The sequence below is a fragment of the Euleptes europaea genome, chromosome 6 (genome assembly GCF_029931775.1).
Source record: "Euleptes europaea isolate rEulEur1 chromosome 6, rEulEur1.hap1, whole genome shotgun sequence".
Classification (NCBI taxonomy): domain Eukaryota; kingdom Metazoa; phylum Chordata; class Lepidosauria; order Squamata; family Sphaerodactylidae; genus Euleptes; species Euleptes europaea.
This window is the reverse complement of record NC_079317.1, coordinates 106,950,022-106,969,684: the sequence shown is the minus strand read 5'-3', so window position 1 is coordinate 106,969,684 and position 19,663 is coordinate 106,950,022. Positions and strand designations below refer to the sequence as shown.

General features: G+C 48.1%; 1 protein-coding gene across 1 annotated transcript; it reads left to right on the top strand.

The window, feature by feature from the left end:
* The first annotated feature begins 4,254 nt into the window (after positions 1–4,254).
* On the top strand, positions 4,255–16,749 carry GMPPA (GDP-mannose pyrophosphorylase A). Its single transcript, XM_056851247.1, has 12 exons — positions 4,255–4,294; positions 5,917–6,014; positions 6,182–6,285; positions 6,705–6,897; positions 7,964–8,023; positions 8,197–8,327; positions 8,774–8,908; positions 10,431–10,528; positions 11,674–11,720; positions 13,969–14,061; positions 15,425–15,593; positions 16,556–16,749. Exons 1-12 carry the CDS (start codon positions 4,255–4,257, stop codon positions 16,654–16,656), a joined length of 1,269 nt encoding a protein of 422 aa, XP_056707225.1. The 3' UTR covers positions 16,657–16,749.
* The last annotated feature ends 2,914 nt before the right edge of the window (positions 16,750–19,663 follow it).

The following is a 19,663-nucleotide window of genomic DNA, read 5'->3' as shown; positions in this document are numbered from 1 at the left end:
TCATTGATGAACAGACTGAAAAGCTCCGGTCCCAACACAGATCCCTGAGGCACCCCACTGCTCACATCCCGCCATTGTGAGAACTGACCATTGATTCCTACTCTCTGCTTCCTATTTTTCAGCCAGCTCTCAATCCATAAGAGGACTTGTCCTCTTATCCCGTGACTATGAGGTTTGCTTAGCAGTCATGTCTCCCCTCAGCCGCCTTCTTTCCAAGCTAAACAGCCCTAAACTGTCCTAATCCAGTCCACTTTAGTTCACTTATCCCAGGATTGAAATGTCCAAATGTTCCATTTCTTGTTTTACAATTTCAAGCTTACCCTGATTCATGCTTCTCACATTCCATGTTCCTATTATATGCATACAACAGCTTTGGACTTTCCTTTTGCATCCATTCACGTCAACCACTGTGAACGTCCTTTCGGCTTTAGTCCAATCGCATCATTAAGAACAGCGCTACTTGTTCTTGTCCTCTGCTCTTCCCCAGTAGCTGACTGAGTGCCATCCGACCTGGGGGTCCCATCTTCCAGCACTATATCTATTTTGGATTGTCTCATCATAGGGTTTTCAAGGTAAAGGTTGGTCAGAAGTGGATTACCAGTGTCTTCTTCTGCGCAATACTAACCAGGGTCAGCTGTAGTGGCACTGCCGTTGTCTACGAAAGATCCTCTGCCAGTGTCACCTTCCACTACTGCTGCTGCCCAGTAGCTAGCCTTCAGGGATTCCTCTGCCCCCACCACCATTGGAACTGCCTGTTCTCTTCTGCAGATGGGGCCATTGATCCCTTAAGGGGGTGGATGCATCTTCGTCTGGTATCTCAACTGAGACCATTGCGTCTTGAGTGACTCTGCTAGGAGTTTAGTCTCTTGACAGAGTCTAGACCCCATATGGCATTGCTCCCAGCTTCGCTGACACACACAAATCCCCTTGCCACGTTAAGGTGTGCGTACTAGGTGCTTTTATGCCCCATTTTAATTGCACTTTAGAATTATGTTGTATATAGGCACTGGAACTATCAGAAAGTGTAACTGCTTGTAAGCTTACTCCTTCCATATTGTCCAAATTGTCTGCATCTTGTACTGCTACAGCTTCCGTCAAGCAAAGAGTAACATGCTGAGCCTCCATTTCTTCTTTAGAAAATCCTGTCATTCCCTGAGACTCTCGATTTATCTGGGCTAATAACATTGTCTACCTTGCTGAAAAATTTTCCAACAATTCCTCCATTCGACTACCATGCACCAGGACAGGAAACAGCCATCCTACCCCAGCCTCCCGCCCTCCTACCCCAGCACCGCCCACAGCTGTGCAGGTAGGCCCCGCAATCAGCACCAGTATAAGGTTCCATTGGACTCCCTTCCTACATCAACCTTTTCTCAAGGTGTCTACCTCCTGGGTAGTTGGGCCTTCTGCTGAGCACAGCTGAACAATTCCCCCTGAAGGAACTCCCTTGTGAGGGTCCATCTATACCCGTCCTGCATTCTGTTCCCAACAGCATCACTTCCCGAAGATAAGCGCCTCTGGGTTCTCTGCAGGGCCAGGGCTTTGCCCTCATTCCCTTGGCAATGCCGCCTCCTATAGGCGCTATGGGGCACCACAGGACCCCCCCATCCCCCTCACCTAGGTTGTTGCGCAAAAGATAAAAATAGTCCTTACTGACCATATCAGGGATTGTTTGGACCCTACAGCTGCTCCCCATCCTGCCCATGTGACATGGGTGGGGAAGACAGGGAGCACAAGAGTGGTGTACAGCCATGTGGCTCTATCACAGGCAAACAGCCCCATGCAAGGTTCTCCTGCCCCTCCTGCATGGCTACAGGATGGTTCACACCCTCTGTCTGCAACACTCACAAGGCTCCTTTTGGACTGGAGCTCAGCCTCAGAACAGACTCTGAGTTCCAGAACTCAACTCCAGAGCAATGTGAGTAATTGGTACCAAAATACCCCTCAGCACGTGTAAAGCGCATTCCTCTTTAAAAAAAGAAAAAGAAAAAAGAAACAACTTCCTCTTGGTTACCTCCCTCGCATGAGTTTTTGAGAGAGGTCTTCCAAAAGGGATGAGCCAGGCTTGAGCCCCCGCGCCTACCATTGGAGGCCTTCGTTTTAGAAAAGTCTGGAAACTGGTTCTCTTTCACTCATTGCTCAGGGTAGCTCCCCACCCAAGAACACTTCTGGGGGTCCCAGGGGCTTTCACTCCCCTTGGGGATCTGTCATCCCCACCTAAGAACACTTCTGGGGGTCCCAGGGGCTTTCACTCCCCTTGGGGGTCTGTCATCCCCACCTAAGAACACTTCTGGGGGTCCCAGGGGCTTTCACTCCCCTTGGGGGTCTGTCATCCCCACCTAAGAACACTTCTGGGGGTCCCAGGGGCTTTCACTCCCCTTGGGGGTCTGTCATCCCCACCTAAGAACACTTCTGGGGGTCCCAGGGGCTTTCACTCCCCTTGGGGGTCTGTCATCCCCACCTAAGAACACTTCTGGGGGTCCCAGGGGCTTTCACTCCCCTTGGGGGTCTGTCATCCCCACCTAAGAACACTTCTGGGGGTCCCAGGGGCTTTCACTCCCCTTGGGGGTCTGTCATCCCCACCTAAGAACACTTCTGGGGGTCCCAGGGGCTTTCACTCCCCTTGGGGGTCTGTCATCCCCACCTAAGAACACTTCTGGGGGTCCCAGGGGCTTTCACTCCCCTTGGGGATCTGTCATCCCCACCTAAGAACACTTCTGGGGGTCCCAGGGGCTTTCACTCCCCTTGGGGGTCTGTCATCCCCACCTAAGAACACTTCTGGGGGTCCCAGGGGCTTTCACTCCCCTTGGGGGTCTGTCATCCCCACCTAAGAACACTTCTGGGGGTCCCAGGGGCTTTCACTCCCCTTGGGGATCTGTCATCCCCACCTAAGAACACTTCTGGGGGTCCCAGGGGCTTTCACTCCCCTTGGGGGTCTGTCATCCCCACCTAAGAACACTTCTGGGGGTCCCAGGGGCTTTCACTCCCCTTGGGGGTCTGTCATCCCCACCTAAGAACACTTCTGGGGGTCCCAGGGGCTTTCACTCCCCTTGGGGGTCTGTCATCCCCACCTAAGAACACTTCTGGGGGTCCCAGGGGCTTTCACTCCCCTTGGGGGTCTGTCATCCCCACCTAAGAACACTTCTGGGGGTCCCAGGGGCTTTCACTCCCCTTGGGGGTCTGTCATCCCCACCTAAGAACACTTCTGGGGGTCCCAGGGGCTTTCACTCCCCTTGGGGGTCTGTCATCCCCACCTAAGAACACTTCTGGGGGTCCCAGGGGCTTTCACTCCCCTTGGGGGTCTGTCATCCCCACCTAAGAACACTTCTGGGGGTCCCAGGGGCTTTCACTCCCCTTGGGGGTCTGTCATCCCCACCTAAGAACACTTCTGGGGGTCCCAGGGGCTTTCACTCCCCTTGGGGGTCTGTCATCCCCACCTAAGAACATGTCTGGGGGTCCCAGGGGCTTTCACTCCCCTTGGGGGTCTGTCATCCCCACCTCAGCACGGTTTAGAAACCTTACTGGGAAATCCATTCCGCGTTTTCTTTGCAACCGTTTTTGTGCTGTAATGTCTTTCAAGGGAGTCAATGCAAGTCAACCGACACTCTCTTCTCCCATTACCTTCAATGGGCTGTGCGGCCTCTCCCGTGGCTTCCAATGGGCTGACTTGTCATTCCTTTTAGTACATCCCAGCTTTGTCTTGGGCTGCTGCCCGGAAGTCACAGTCTCTGTTCTGTGTTCCATTTCCCCAAGCCCAGAGCGTTGTTCATATGACTCGGGCCGTGAGAGAAGGCATCTGTACATGCTCAGAAACACTCTCTTTAGAATCACGTCATAAGGCCGACGGCTGAATAATCGAAATTAAATTTAGTATTTACCACGACGACAAATCTTGATTCTAATGTTGATTCACCTCAAAACCTGGTCACGCCACAGTGGTGTTTTTTTATGGGCCCCTCCCCCTCCCCAACGGTGCGTGGCTAGCTTGTCTGAGCGACGCGTCCTCCCCGCCACCTGACCCAGCAAGCCCCGCCCCGCGCCACCTGGGCGGGGCGAGAGCGCCCCCCCCACCCCAGAGTGAGCCCCGCCCCGCTCCCCGGAGCCCCGCCCTGCAGTGACGCCCTTGCTTTGGTGTGACGTGGCGTTCTCGCGACCCCGGAAGTGGGATTGGGCGCTCGCCGAGGGGGAGGGGCGGGGCTTCCGGCGCCCGGCGGCCTTGTCCGTTCGAGGCCGCCCTTGCTGGAAGTGGGGACGATGCTGAAAGCCGTGGTGCTGATCGGGGGTCCCCAGAAAGGTGAGGCTAGGGCTTGGGTTGCCAACCTCCGGGGACTAGCTGGAGATCTCCAGGCGACAGAGATCAGTTCCCCTGGAGAAAAATGGCCACTTTGGCAATTGGACTCTACGGCACTGGAGTCCCTCCCCAAGCCCCGCCCTCCTCAGGCTCCGCCCCCAAAATCTCCAGGTATTTCCCAACCCGGAGCTGGCCAGCTGGCCAGCTCCGGGTTGGGAAATACCTGGAGATTTTGGGGGCGGAGCCTGAGGAGGGCGAGGCTTGGGTTGCCAACCTCCAGGTACTAGCTGGAGATCTCCTGCTATTACAACTGATCTCCAGGCGACAGAGCTCAGTTCCCCTGGAGAAAAAGGGCCGCTCGGGCAATTGGACTCTACGGCACTGGAGTCCCTCCCCAAGCCCCGCCCTCCTCAGGCTCCGCCCCCAAAATCTCCAGGTATTTCCCAACCCGGAGCTGGCCAGCTGGCCAGCTCCGGGTTGGGAAATACCTGGAGATTTTGGGGGCGGAGCCTGAGGAGGGCGAGGCTTGGGTTGCCAACCTCCAGGTACTAGCTGGAGATCTCCTGCTATTACAACTGATCTCCAGGCGACAGAGCTCAGTTCCCCTGGAGAAAAAGGGCCGCTCGGGCAATTGGACTCTACGGCACTGGAGTCCCTCCCCAAGCCCCGCCCTCCTCAGGCTCCGCCCCCAAAATCTGACAACCCTAGGTGAGACCCACCAGCCCCCGGGGCTACCCAGACGTGCCCCCTCCGGCTCAGTTGGCCATTAGACTTCCGCAGTCATCTCGCGGCGCCCCATTTAAATCCTCCGGCTCTGTTGAGAGCAGCTCCCTTTTATTTTAAAATGGATGTTTCCCTTTGCTCGATCTGCAGACGTGTGCAGAAGAGCATGCAGGGTTGGGGGAAGGGGGAGCACCCAACACGCCTCTTTAGAGAGGAGAACATGAGAAGGGAGGAAGTAAAACTGTCCCCGTGGAGGTCTGTTCCCAGAAATGTGTACGGGAGGCTGACTCTATAGAGGGAGGGAAAGGTACTCTGTTAATGTTCGGAGGCAACCTTCTCCCAATGTCGTTTCACCTTGTGCAAAGGTTGGATCTTGGCACCAAAAACAAGCTCCAGGGCAAATGAATCGTGCTTTGTACTCTCCCAATCCTCAAGCCTTTGTACCCACCTGCTCCTCAGGAACCTTGATGTGATGCATCTTGCTTTCTCCTTATGGCAGAGTAGTCCACATAATCCAAATTATGACCTGTGGTTTTCTTGTTAAAATTGCATCCAGGTATTTTGTTTCCAATCAACATTGGCTCTCTAAACTGTTCTGAGCAATGATATGTGCGTGTAGGAATATTAAATATTCTGTGGGAAGGGGATTCTCCTCTGGAGCTGGATCTCAGTGAAATGGAAGGGTGCCTGGATGCTTTTTGCCTTTGAGTCAATCAAGGAGGGAGTCCTTGATTGACTCAACAGTGACAATTGGAGTCGGGGGTGGGGGGAGTTCTCCCCTGGAGCAGGATCCAGGCATGGCAGAAGAGGTACGTTTGCCAGCTAGTTGCTCCTGTCTTAGGGCGGAAGGGTTGAGTTGAGTGAATGTCAGCCCTCTGACTGTGTGACCTTTGCCCCTGCAGGGACCCGCTTCCGACCCTTGTCCTTTGAAGTCCCCAAGCCCCTGTTTCCCGTCGCAGGGGTGCCTATGATACAGCATCATATTGAGGCATGCACTAAGGTAATGGTATTAAAGCAAGACTGGGGGTGGCAGAGGCATTTGGGTCATTAGCTCCTCTTCAACTCTAAAACACCATAAAGCAGATAAAGAAAATGAGGTAACCTCTTTTGGGCAGGGTCTGAGACAACTGCTGGTGTTATTTTGAAATTGCTTCTTATCCCCTGTAGGTTCCTAATATGAAGGAGATTCTCCTGATTGGGTTCTATCAGCCCAATGAAGCTCTCAGCCGCTTCCTGGTGTCTGCCCAGCAAGAGTTCAAAATCCCCATCCGGTGAGTAGTAACCAGAGGGCTGGCCCGGCGTAGGGATCAGAGTGTTGGACTAGGATCTGGGACAATAGGGTCTGAATCCCGGCTCTTTTGTGGAAGCTTGCTGGGTGCCCCTGGGCCCATCATAACCTCCCAGCCTAACCTACATTATGAGGATAAAGTGGGGGAGGGGAGGACCAAGTGGAAAGCCGCTGTGGGTCCCAATCAAGGAGAAATGCAGGATATAAATAAAAATAAGTATATAAATTTGGTGCAGCTAAAGGGAGGGCAAGAAGAGATCCAGCTTCAAAATGAGCCGCTCCTATCCTGAATTTGCACAGCCTGATTTTGTTGCAGCTGCCACTTTTAATTTGTCAACCCGTTAGCCAGGGCATAGGCTATTCCTCCTGCTTTAAACAAGGCCATTATATCCTCCTTTGTAGGTATCTACAAGAATATGCAGCTCTTGGCACAGGTGGTGGCATCTACCACTTCCGGGACCAGATCCTCTCGGGTAACCCTGGGGCCTTCTTTGTGCTAAATACCGATGTCTGTTCCGAATTCCCTCTAGAAGAGATGCTAACCTTCCACCGGGAGCGTGGCAATCCTGATGCCTTCCTCATGCTAGGCACCACGGTAATGGGACAGCCTTGGCTGGAAGGACAGTTCTGCTGTGGGGTTCAAGTCTATAATACAAAGCACTTTACACATTAGAAAGTGCTCTATAATCTTTAGAACAATCTGGGGACCATGTGGTATAGTGGTTAGAATATGCCATTAGGACCTGGGAGACCAAGGTTCAAATTCCCACGGCCATTAATCTCACTGCATGACCTTGGAAAGCCATTCTTTCCCAGCTAACCAAACTCTCTGAATTATTGTGGTAATAAAATGAGGAAGGCAGAGCAATACAAACTGCCCTAAGCTGCTTGGAGGAAAGGGGAGGGGGAATTTTGTAACACAGGTATTATTATTATTATCCCTCCTTTGCAAATGGAGGTCTGAAATTACCTTGCTTGATGTCACCTTGTGAGTTCGTGGCAGAGGCAAGACTCAAACTAGGGTCTTCCAAATGAATAATTTAATCCCTGAGATCAAATTTACCCACACTTTGTAAATTGAGGGTTGAAATGCAATTGTAAATCCCCTGTTCTGTATGGGCATCAGTTAATTCAGAATCCAAGCACATTTAAAACTGCTTTTCTGTTTTTCACACTATTCGTTTTGATATTTATACCCTGCTTTTCTCCCCAGTGAGGACCCAAAGCAGCTTATGACATTGATCTTCCTTTCTCCATTTTATCCTCACAACAGCTCTGTGAGGTAGGTTAATCTTAGAGAGAGTTTCTGGCCCAGTATCACCTGGCAGACTTCTGTGGCAGTAGCAGGATTTGAACCTGGGTCTCCCAGATTCAAGTTCAATACTCTCCTCGGCATGCTGGCTCTCACGTGCCTGGGCATGGGGGTGAAAAGCACTTCAAGTGGTATATGCGAATTCTGTCTTAGTGTATACGCTACACAAGCTCTCAGATCACTAAAGACCACATCTCTGTTATCCTAGGCAGACAGTACTGTCTGGGCTACAGATGGCAATCCCTTACAGGCTTCTGGTCAGCAGTGCATTATTGACCACCTAACTCTCCCTTCTGCTTCTTCGAGCCCACCGTACTTCTCCTGTGACAATGATTTTATTTCTCTGCAGGCCAACAGAAAGCAGTCTCTGAACTATGGCTGTATCGTGGCTAATGCTGACTCTCATGAGGTATGTGGGGGACAGGAGGGAGGACTGGGCAGAGGGCATATCCCAGCGGAGAGCTGCACCCCTGGGCATGCCCTTCCTGGTGCCCTGCCTGCTCCTTTCTCAGTCTTGGCTTAGGATAAAGCAGTATCCAGCCGAGTTTGGCCAATTCCCAAGAGGTCACCTTTCTTCTCCAGGTCCTGCACTATGTGGAGAAGCCCAGCACTTTTGTTAGTGAGCTCATCAACTGTGGCATCTACTTGTTCACACCTGCAATCTTCCAGCATATTGGGGCGGTCTTTCAGCGGAACCAGCAGGAACTGCTTCTGTGAGTATCTTGCCCAGCCTGTGCCTTTGTGCCCTTCCTGCTCCCAGGCAGAAGCAGGTCACTCATCTGCCATGTCTTTCTCTCTTCCCCCTACCCGTCTCTCTCTATTCTTACATCTCCTTCTTCTCGTCCTGCCATCATTTGCCCACCTTCAGGGGCTCATACGTTGGGTAAGTTCCAGTCTCTCCCTTCATCTTGCATGGTCTTTACTAATGTGTCAGTGGAGCTCTGCTATGTAGGCCTGAAGCACATAGGCTTAGAATAGGCTTTTTGAATCCCCTGTCACTAGGAGAAGCTTGGCAGATTTTACCCTCAGTCCCCAGTTTGAGAATTTCTATTTAGCCAGCCGCCTTTTTTCTGCTAGCTAAGCATTCTTCCCCCTCCCATTTTCCCTTTCCAGTGAGCAGCACTGCCTCCCTCATTCTTGCTTTTTCCCATCCCCACAGAGAGGAGAATGCCAATGGCTGGCAGCGAGCTGAGGCCATCAGATTGGAGCAGGATGTATTCACAGCACTCGCTGGGCAGGGACTCCTCTTTGCTTACAAAACCGAAGGATTCTGGAGCCAGATCAAGTCTGCCGGGTAAGGAGAAGGGAGAAACTATCTGATACAAGTTTGGATGCTTTGTGGCATAAAGAGGGTGCAGAAGGTAATCCTGAGCAAGTCTGTATGTCTGTGAGATTTATTTATTTATGGCTGCCAACTTGGAAGGCTTTAAGGGGGAGTGGACATGTTCATGGAGGAGAGGGCTATTCATGGCTACTAGTAAAAATGGATACTAGTCATGATGCATACCTATTCTCTCCAGGATCAGAGGAGCATGCTGTAGAACACAGGTGGGATGGTGCTGCTGCAGTTGTCTTGTTTATGGGCTTCCTAGAGGCACCTGGTGGGCCACCGTGTGAACAGACTGCTGGACTTGACGGACCTTGGTCTGATCCAGCATGGCCTTTCTTATGATCTTATGCGCCTGCATTTATATATCTTCTGTCATGGTAGCACCTGGCCTTTGGAATGCTCTCCTTGTGGAGGCTCACCTGGCATCTTCCTTACTCTCTTTTAGGCTCCAAGCCAAGCTTTTAACTAAGGAGTTCCTTCTTTTTTTAGTTGTCTCATGTTTGGCTCCTAGCCTGCAGAATGATTTATCAACATAATTTTAACTTGCTGTGTTAAGCGCTTTTATGCTCTGGCTTGCTTTTATGGGCTGTTTTTATTGGTGATGTTTTCAGATGATATTGTTGATTTTGCTTCTGTTGCTATTAATATGATTTGTATTTAGTGTTTTAATTGTGAGCCACATCAAGCAGGTCTGGAGAGGTGGCATACACAACTTCTAAATAAATAAAACCCAAAGCACGATGTCCATAGGGTTCCCAGGATTTCTCCTATTCAGGCTCTAACCTGACGCAGTTTGTTTAGCTGGGTTGCTGCGTCATTGACCTTCTGCATCATACCCTAGGATTGTGGTGCAAGCATAGAATCAAGTACCTTGCACAGAGATTTTCATCCTATGGACCCTGGCTTCTTTTTCTTTAGAAAGCTCTAGCCATTATGGTTGGGATAGAAATCTGCAAAATGTATTGTTGAAAAATGGTGAAATTGCAGAAACCAAAGAAAGAGCTGAGCATTAGTTCCATTATCAGTCAGAGGGGTAGGATGGTGCCGGCTGATCGAGGACACTGATCACAGGTTTTTCATTTATGATAATGCTCTACAGCCTGTAAAGCACAACCTGTTCTTCTTTCGATTTTTCCCAGATCTTGCCAAAAAGAATTCCAGATTGATAAAAGGGTTCTGAAAAGCAGAATAAGTGGACTTCATTCATTCTTATCTTATTTTTGAGTGTCAAAATTGGGTTTCATGGTTAGCAAGAATTCATTCTGGAAGAAAAAATAAAAAAAATGAGTGCCTCTTGGTTCAGAGTTGGGGAGGAACATGGTAGGATGGGATTAGGGGAACTCTTTCTGCAGGGTAAAATAGATGCTGTTTGTTTTAGTTATTAGCTGTCTTTTGGCTAAGGAATCCATTCTCTCTTCTCCGCCCCCATACAAACCATATTTGGTGGTGGTGTCAGGCATAATGTTTGCCTTGTCCATTTTGCCAGGTCTGCCATCTATGCCAACCGCTTGTACCTGAGCTGCTACAACCAGTGCCATCCAGAGAGACTGGCCCAGAACCATCCTGGTGGGCCCACTATCCGAGGTATTGGTCCAAACCTGCCATGAGACACATTCTGTTAGCTGGACAAGATACACAATTTGGACTCCAAAATGAAAAGGAACAATCCTCCCCTTTGGCAATGCATCCACAGGGCTGCTGACGCCAGAGCCCAGATTTGTGACTCAGTTTCCAGGGGTCTGGGGCCATGCCTATCCATTTCAGTACTAGTGGCCCATCACTCCAAATGATATGATGGCCGTTATTTTAAGTTTGTGTGGCTCAAGCACTATTCCTGTTTCTATTGCTTTTGTGTCAGTGCTTCAAAAGATTTAACAGATTTCATTGGATTGATTTAAAGGTTTTCTATCATGCCTTTCCATTTAAAATAAATATCAAAAGAAGCTTACAAATTGAAAACTGCTCTGTAGCCACTTAAAACTTCAAAATGCAAAGAACATTAATATGTGTAAAGAAGCAGTTCAGATTATCAGAAACAAAACCCAATTTACAATGGTGAACAAGGTTATTCCAAGACCACGGTTACACAGCCCGGATAACCTACAAGAACCAAGGTTATCTGGTGTCTAAAAGATGTTAGTGAGGATGTCAGGCACAAATCCTTGCAGAGGATGTTACCACAGATAAGAAGCCACAACAAAGAAGACCCTGTTTCTAGGTTAGAGACCCATCAACTCCAAAGAAGGAGGGACCTAGCTTCTGAGGATGGTCTTCGTAGATGGGCAAGAGGTCCTTCAGATTAGGAAACTCCTCTTTTATGGGTATTTGAGGCACTGGAAAACAAAAGGGATGCTTCTGTGTTTCCCTCTTCCCTCTCTCCAGTCATCCTTTCTTCTCTGAATTGGGAGGGATAATTATACTTGGTGCAAGAACCTGCAAATCTTATACTTGGGGAAGTATAATATGTTGTCCCTACAGGGAGGCTGTGCTGTAAAGTAATCTGTAGCAGCTTGGTCCAGGAATCTGCAATAGGGGAAGGGATAAGGTGATCCTGAACTGAACATGCACAGAGAGAGCCCCGGAATGGAACAGCAGCTGTAGCTGGATGCCTGTGTGGTTGTGGAAAACCAGAATGCTTTTTGCAGAGATTTTGGAGGGCCTGAAATTAACCCTCCCCATCCTGCAGTAGAGAGAAGAACCAATTCTGTCGTTGTTTCTTTTCCACACAGGGAATGTCTATATCCATCCAACAGCCTCAGTGGATGCAACTGCTGTGGTAAGTGTAGTGGGTATAATGAGCCCAACACATGGGTTGGGACCTCAGGGTTGAGTTTGTTAACTTGAGTGTGGTCAGGGGCATAGAGACTGTGCCCTATGCATAGTAGATCAGGTGGATGAAATAATGGACTGTGGTCCAGTTCACTTGATACCCTTTCCACTGCATTGTATATCAGGGCCTAGAGTTGAGTTTTAAAAAATTAGGGAAACAAATTCCCCAACAAAAGTGACACAAGTGGAGATACTGGCCCCTAAGGGTTACTTTGAGGCTGATCTCAAAATGGGGGAAGGGAATAAGGGAGATGACTAAAGAAGACATCATAAATGATTGTGCACTGGAACTGTGGGTCACAGAGCCAACCAGAGAGGCAGTGATCTTGGAGTTGGTTCTGAGCAAGGCTCAAGACCTGGTGTGAGATGTAGATCTTGTTGCACCAATTGGGAGTAGTGACCACAATGCTAGTACGTACAGCATTCATGTCATGGAAAGTGACCCCATAAGTCCAAAACAGGTATCATTTGACTTCGAAAGAGGGAGCTTGACAAAAATGAGGGGAATAGTTAGAAAGCTGAAGGGAAACACAAGAAAGTCAAATTCCTAGAGCATGCTTGGAAAGTTCTTTAAACCACACTAATTGAAGCCCAGATAGAACGCATTTCTCGGGTTAGGAAAGGTACTGCCAAGCCTAAAAGGTTACCTGCATGGTTAATGACCCAAGTCAAAGAAGCCATAAAAGTCTTCTTTTTAAAAATGGAATGTCTGCCTCAGTGAACAGAAGGGACCACTGAGTCTAGCAAAAGAAGTGTCAGTTCATAATTAGGCATGTGAAAAGAAAATATAAGGACCAGCATGCTAAAAACATCAAGGCAAACCATAAGCATGTTTTTAAATATATCCAGAGCAGGAAACCAGCCAGAAAAGCAGTTGGGCCTTTACATGACCAAGGAATAAAAAGGATTGCTAAAGGAAGATGGGGAGATGGCAGAGAAGCTAAATTAATTCTTTGCATCTCTGTTCACTGTGGGAAGGGTGGGGCCACAGCCACTGTAAGAAAGTCTGAAAAACTGAATCAAATTGAGGTGACAAGATAAAGTTCTAGACTTATTGGGGAAATTAAAAACCAATAGGTCTCTAGGTCTTGATGGCATACACCTGAGAGCTCTTAGGGAACCTTTTCTGGCACCTGCCAAGGGTCTTCAGAAGGTGGGAGGGGCCAGGTGGGGCTTTTGTCCAGTGGGGCTTCTGATTGGCCACTGGAGATTTAATTAGCTGTGCTGTTTTTTCAAAAGTTGCTTAGGCAGCAGCTGCCACTGTAACACAGGGGTCTTTACTGTGTGATTGAAGATAAGCTATGTGTATGCAAGAAAATATTTTTAAACAGTATGTTAATTTTAAAAGGCACCTTGTTAAATGGAGCTTTTGCCTGAAATATTGAGGAGTTATTATTAGAGTTATGCATGGCCTCACTACCTGGGATTTTGTGGCTGGCTCCATCTCTCATGACAGTCATTCTGTATTTGGAGCTGCCTTTTGTGGCAGCCATTTTGTGGTTGTGCCCACCATCCAGTGTTAGAATTCCAAAGGTGCCCTCTGGCTCAAAAAGATTGGGGATCCCTGGTCTATGGGGTGGCCTCATTTGGAATATTGTGTGCAAGTATGGTCACTGTATTTGAAAAAGGGCATTGCAGAGTTGGAAAAAGTACAGAAAAGGACAACCAAGATGATTAAAGGGTTGGAGCACCTATCCTTAAGGAAAGTGAGGAATCTGGGACTCTTCAGTTTAGAAAAGATTACTAAGGGAAAACATGATAGTTTACAAAGTTTGATAAAATATGCATGGGGCAGAGAAAGTAGAAAGTGTATTCCTCTCCCAAAATACTAGAACTTGAGGGCATCCAATGAAGCTCACGGACAGTAGGTTCAGGATGGACAAAAGGAAAATACTTCTTTACTCAGTGAGTGATTAAAAGGTGGAAGTTGCTGTCAGATGTAGTGATGGCCACAGGCATAGACGATTTTAGAAGGAGATTGGACAGATTCATGGACGATAGATCTATGGTGACTAAAGGGAACCTCCGTATTCAGAGGCAGAAAACCTCTGCATACCAGCGCCAGGAGGCAACATCAGGGAAACCTCGGCCCTGTTGGCCCTCCAGAGTAACTGCTTGGCCACTGTGTGAGATACTGTCCTATATGGACCACTGGTCTAATCCAGCAGGGCTTTTCTTATGTGCTTATCCTACAGCTAGGTCCCAACGTCTCCATTGGAAAAGGGGTAACAATTGGGGCCGGAGTGCGTGTGCGTGAATCCATAATTTTGCATGGGGCTTCTCTCCAGGTAGGTGTTAGTCCCAAGAGAGTGTTTTAATCTGTGGGTGAAGATCCATTTTTAGCATAGTAAAAACCGTTTTATTGCTCATTTATTGCTGAAGAGCCAGAAACCTTCCTTCAAGCTACTGCTTCTGTAGAATTCAATCAACAGTGTTTTCCCCTGGGAAGTTCATATAAGAATGGGATGTTATTGCCACACAGGAACTGGGTTGGGGCTAGGACTATACCAGCTCGGAGGGTATGTATTTCCATATAGATCTTAGAAGGTGTTTTTTCTTTTCCAAATGTAGTTTCTGCAGAGAAAATAACACTGGGAAGAGGGACTTTTAAACCATTTCCTCCGTGTCAGTTTTCCACTGAAAAAGGTCACTCCCACCTGCCTTTAAGGGGGAAAAAACCTTTTCTTTGTCCCTGGGAAGGGTAAAAACAGATTAGGGGGGTGCCAACAGGCAGACTGCATGGGAGGAAAGGCTTGAAAAGCTATCTCCTTGCGGAAATAGCAGCCCTGGTGGCTGCAGTTATGTGGGTGGGGGGCAGAGTGAAACTACTACAGTGTGTACTTCTACTTGAAGAAGAAAACCAAGCAGGGAAACTTGCTTCTTGGAAAGCTCTAATTGTTTGTTTCATGCCCAGCAGGTGGCACTAGAATACTGTGAAGGTTTTTTTAACGTTCTTGTTCAAGGGTTCTAACTAAAAGGTTTCATGCTCAGCGGTCAGTGTGTTGATTTGAATGCAGCTGAGGCTGTATATGTGGCTCAGTTTCTAAGAATGGCCGGAGATTTGCAGACTCTGAAGGCTTAGTTCATCTTTTTTTTTAATGCAAACATTTGGTGAAAATAGAAATGGGATACATTAAAGAAAAAACACATCTAATTTTCATCAAATGTTTGCATTACAAAAAAGAAGAAGAACTAAGGCTTCAGAGTCTGCAAATCTCCAGCCATTCTTAGAAACTGAACCGCATTTACAGCCTCAGCTGCATTCAAATCAACACACTGACCGCTGAGCATGAAACCTTGCTTTCCATGAAATAATAATTTGTGTAGTCCAATTCTAAGCATGTTTACTCAAAATCTCACTGAATTGAATGGGACTTATTCCTCAATAGGTCTGTCTAGGATTGCAACTTTAATGCTATTTTAAGTACTTCAAGTGCTCCCCATATGGTGGAAATCCTCACTAAACCTTCAGTGCATTCCTAAGCAGAGCTGCATGCTTCTAAGTGCTTTGGCGTCAACAGACTTAGAACAGTGCAGAGTGAGGCCAACTCTGATTAGGGAAAGCATGCCCACCTTCCTCAGTTTACTATGGCAGAAAGTCCTTGATTATATATAGGTGCATCCTCTTATCTATTTCCCCCCTTTCCTTAGGACCACACCTGTGTGCTTAACAGCATTGTGGGCTGGGATAGCACCATTGGACGATGGGCTCGTGTGGAGGGCACCCCCAGTGACCCCAACCCTAACGATCCCTATGCAAAGATAGACAGTGAGACGCTTTTTCGAGATGGCCGCCTCACACCGTCCATCACCATTCTGGGTAAGCTTCTTCTGTCTCTTTCGCCACAGTTCCCAATAAGCCCCCTTCCCGTCCACTCGGTGTCAGATGGACTTTCCTGCCTTTTTTTTTTTAATCCTGCTTTCCAGACAAAATTGTCTCATGCAATTTAAATTCATTAACAGGACTGGTGGCAAGCATTGTGCATAAATACGAAATAAGACCCTGGCCCCTGCTTACAGCCTGAAAAACCACACACATTGGGGAAGAGGAAAGGGAGGGTGGAAAGTTAACTGGCATTTGGATCCAGCTGAGGCCAGACTGCTCTTCCGTTGCTGCTTTTCTTGTGGGAGAGGAGGCAGTATAGTTACCCACCAGACCTTGGTCCTGTGGCTGGTGACAGAAACAAAAATGTCCCTCCTCTCTTCTCTACTATTATAAACAACTAGTCATTGGGAGGAATGGGGGAAGCCAGCCTCCTTTTCCTGCAGCTGCTTGTTCTTTGGATGATTCCTGGGGCCAGGCGGTCTTCCCTTGCTGAGGTGTTTTGTCTGGAAGAAAGTGGAGGTAACAGCCGAGTGCCCCTTTGTGCAGATCCAGCAGCTGACGAAATGTCTTGCCAATGAAGCCAAAGTATGCAGCCAGCATGGCGTTGGACTCTAATCTGGAGAACCTGGTTTGATTCCCCACTCCTCCACATGAGCAGTGGATTATAATCTGGTGAACCGGGTTGGTTTCCCCACTCCTACACATGATACCTTCTGGGTGACCTTGGGCTAGTCACAGTTCTCTCCGAACTCTTTCAGCCCCACTTATCTCACAAGGTGTCTGTTGTGGGGAGAGGAAGAGTAGGTGATTGAAGTTGATTGTAAGCCAGTTTGAGACTCCTTAAAGGTAGAGAAAAGTGGTATAAAAACCAACTCTTCCTCTTCCTCCTAAGTTATCTTGCAAGGTGATATTTTCTCCCTTTCCCACTGATGCCTCTTATGTTTCTTCCTCAACAGGTTGTAATGTGACCATCCCTGCAGAAGTAGTCATCCTGAATTCTATTGTCCTTCCCCACAAGGAGCTCAGTCGGAGCTTCAAGAATCAAATAATTCTCTGAAGGGCCCAGATGTAGCCCCAGGCAGCCGCCAGAAGGAAGGGCAGAGCACCTCTTAATGAGGTAGCATGTGACGACATCATCAGATCCACTCTCAAGCCACATCCTGTCTTTCTGCCTGGACATGCTGCTCTGGTGTCTGTAGAGATCTCCTTCTGGGCTTCCTCATGGAGCAGGGGAAGGGAATTTCTCTCTTGGGCTGTGGGCATTTGAAATGAGTCACCTTCTCTTCATCCTAGAACTGCTGCAGGCTCTCCCCTGAAAGAAGAAAACCAGCCATGGCCCAAGGCCATGATGCTGTCTCAATATGATGGAGGAATTAGCGGGAAAGGGGTGTGGAAGCACCCAGGTTGTGGCTTTCTCTCAGTATCTAGATCACTAAGATACCACAGGGCGTATCTGTGTGCACCCCTGGATCTTAGGGGTGCTTGTTCAACACACCCAATTCCCACCAGCCACACAGCACCCCTCCTGGTTCTCCAGAGTAAGATGTCGGAAGAACGGAGCCATTTTAGGGTCAGAGCAGGTGGTGTAACCCATGGGGTAGAATGATTGGCCAAAATGTCACAGTGTGGGACCCTTTGCCCTCCTTTTTTGGGCACTGCTTCAGTAAGGCCCTACACCAGGCTCAAAGGAAGTTGCCAAGCAGATGTGACCTAATTAGACTATTGGCCAGTAGCTGCCTCCATGTGGGGTCAAGGAACAGGTTCCAACCCCTAGGAGGGTGGGTCTGAGAGAGCCACAAGCCAGGCCTGCCTTCACACAGCTTTTCTTCTGCTGCAGGGTGAAATTTTGATCTTAAGGCTCCAAAGGAATGTGTAGAAATGGTAGGGGGACCAACAACAGCTGGATACAGTATGCATTTCTAGAGGAAAGTGTGTGTGTTAGCTTTTCATTCATTTAGAATAGCTTCCCATGAGGACTGGAGCTTGTGTTCAGCAGGTGCTTTGGGGATCAGCATGCAAAAAAATATCCCCTTTGCAGTTAGGATTTGAAGGTTCTTGCACATTTCAGCTCTGGGCTGAGGAAGTCCTTTACCATCCATCTTTTGTATAAAAGGTTGCAGAGGTAGAGATTACCAACAGATTAGGGCATTTTTTCTAATTTATAATCTTTACAAAACCTATTAAAGTAGTAAACCCAGTTTTCTCTGCCAGCATGATAATGTCTTCTGTCATGTGCCAGCTTTGTGACGCGTCTCCAAAGTGATAATTGCAGAGCTATTCCAGAGAAAAGCCAAAGACCCATCCTGTATCACAGCAACGTAGAGAGGGCTGTGGTGAATGCTAAGGTTCAGAATATGTCGGTGCCACAAGATAAATAAATTTATTTTACTAAAACATCTGTATCCAGCCGTTCCACCTAATTAGGGCCCTCGAGGCAGTGCAGTCAAAAAGACATGAAAAAATCCAACTTTAAAAAACGTCACAGGTCAGAATAGAAAATAATGATAGAGGGGACAAATGAATCTCCCTAGGAAGAGAATTCCATAGTTTGGGTACCATGACTGAGAAGGCCCTTACTTTGGTTGCCACCTGTCTAGCCTCAGCAATTCCCTTTGCTGGGATTCAAGAGGGGGTTTTAGGACTGTGTTCCCTTTCCATAGGCTGGCCTCTTGCATTCTCAGGAATTAGTGCACACCGGTGAACTAACAGCAGCAAGGCTCAGTAGCTCAGCCTCTGCCACAGAGATCACTTGGAGGCAACAATGGGTATCAGCTCACTGGTTGACTCCTCCTGGACTGTTGCTGGTTGGTAGAAAAGGAAACATTGGGCCACCCAACATATGTTATTGATACCACTGGCTGAGTCTGAGCTGAGTGGCCTTTGCAGTGGTGGCTGGGAGGGCCACAGGGCAGCTTGATTTGGCTTTTGCCCTTGGGCCGTTTTGACCCTGGTCTACCATATTAAGTGTACATTTCAATAGTTGGAGTTCAACTCTGCAGTTCCAGGCCTGTGTGAATGGGATCATTAGTGGCTATCTTAGAATCAGAGTTGGAAGGGACCACTAGGGTCATCTAGTCCAACCCCATGCACAATGCAGGAAATTCATAACTACCCCCCACACCAAGAGTAACAAGTAACTCTTGTTACTGAGTTGTGTGGTTAGAGAAGATGAGGATTGCAAAGAACTTCATACATTGACCAGATTAATTGTGAACATCGATTAAGTGTAGAAGAGCTGGTTTTGTCCTGTTTGAGCTCTCATGACAATCTTCTGACTGTATCCTGTAGAACAGTGCTATTATGAATCAAGCTTGTCCCTTCATCTGCATAGCCCCACCCTTGATTCTGTTTCCTGATATTTAATTATTTTGTTTATAACCTGCATTTCACGCTGAGACTCAAGGAGGACTGCACAGTTTAAAACAATGCAATCAAATGGCACCAGGAATCCAATAAGCAATGCAACAGTACTATGTTAAACAACGCAAAATGGAATTACAGAAAGCAGTGTAGTAACAGCAGGATAGCAGATACAATAAACATAGTACTGTAAACAGTGGCATAGAATACCATCCTGATTCCTTGTATAAAAGCATCTGCCTGACCCTTTCTGTTATACTATGCCTTTATTCCCTCCAAAAAATACTCTTCAGGCAGGGCCATTCCAGAAGGTGGGTGCCACAGCAGAGAGTGTGTCTGTACGGGCTACTCTTGACTACCCATTTGCAGGCTGGTATTTTCAGGCTTTGATCTGATGAGCACAGTTGTGGAGCATAGCAGGAAAGATGGTCCTATCGATATCAAGGTCCAAGGCCATGAAGGGCTTTCTTTGCGGTAGCCGGTACCTTGAATAGAAAGTGGTGATTGATAGGTAACCAGTGAAGTGGCTGGAGTGCAACATGCATACTTTGCCTAGCTCCCAATAGTAACTGAGCTGCAGCATATTGTACCAACTGAAGTTTCCAAGTTGACTTCTAGGGCAGACCTGCGTAGAATGCGTTACAATAATCCTGAGGTCACTGTGGCATGAATCCATGTGGCCAGATTGGCTGAGTCAAAGTAAG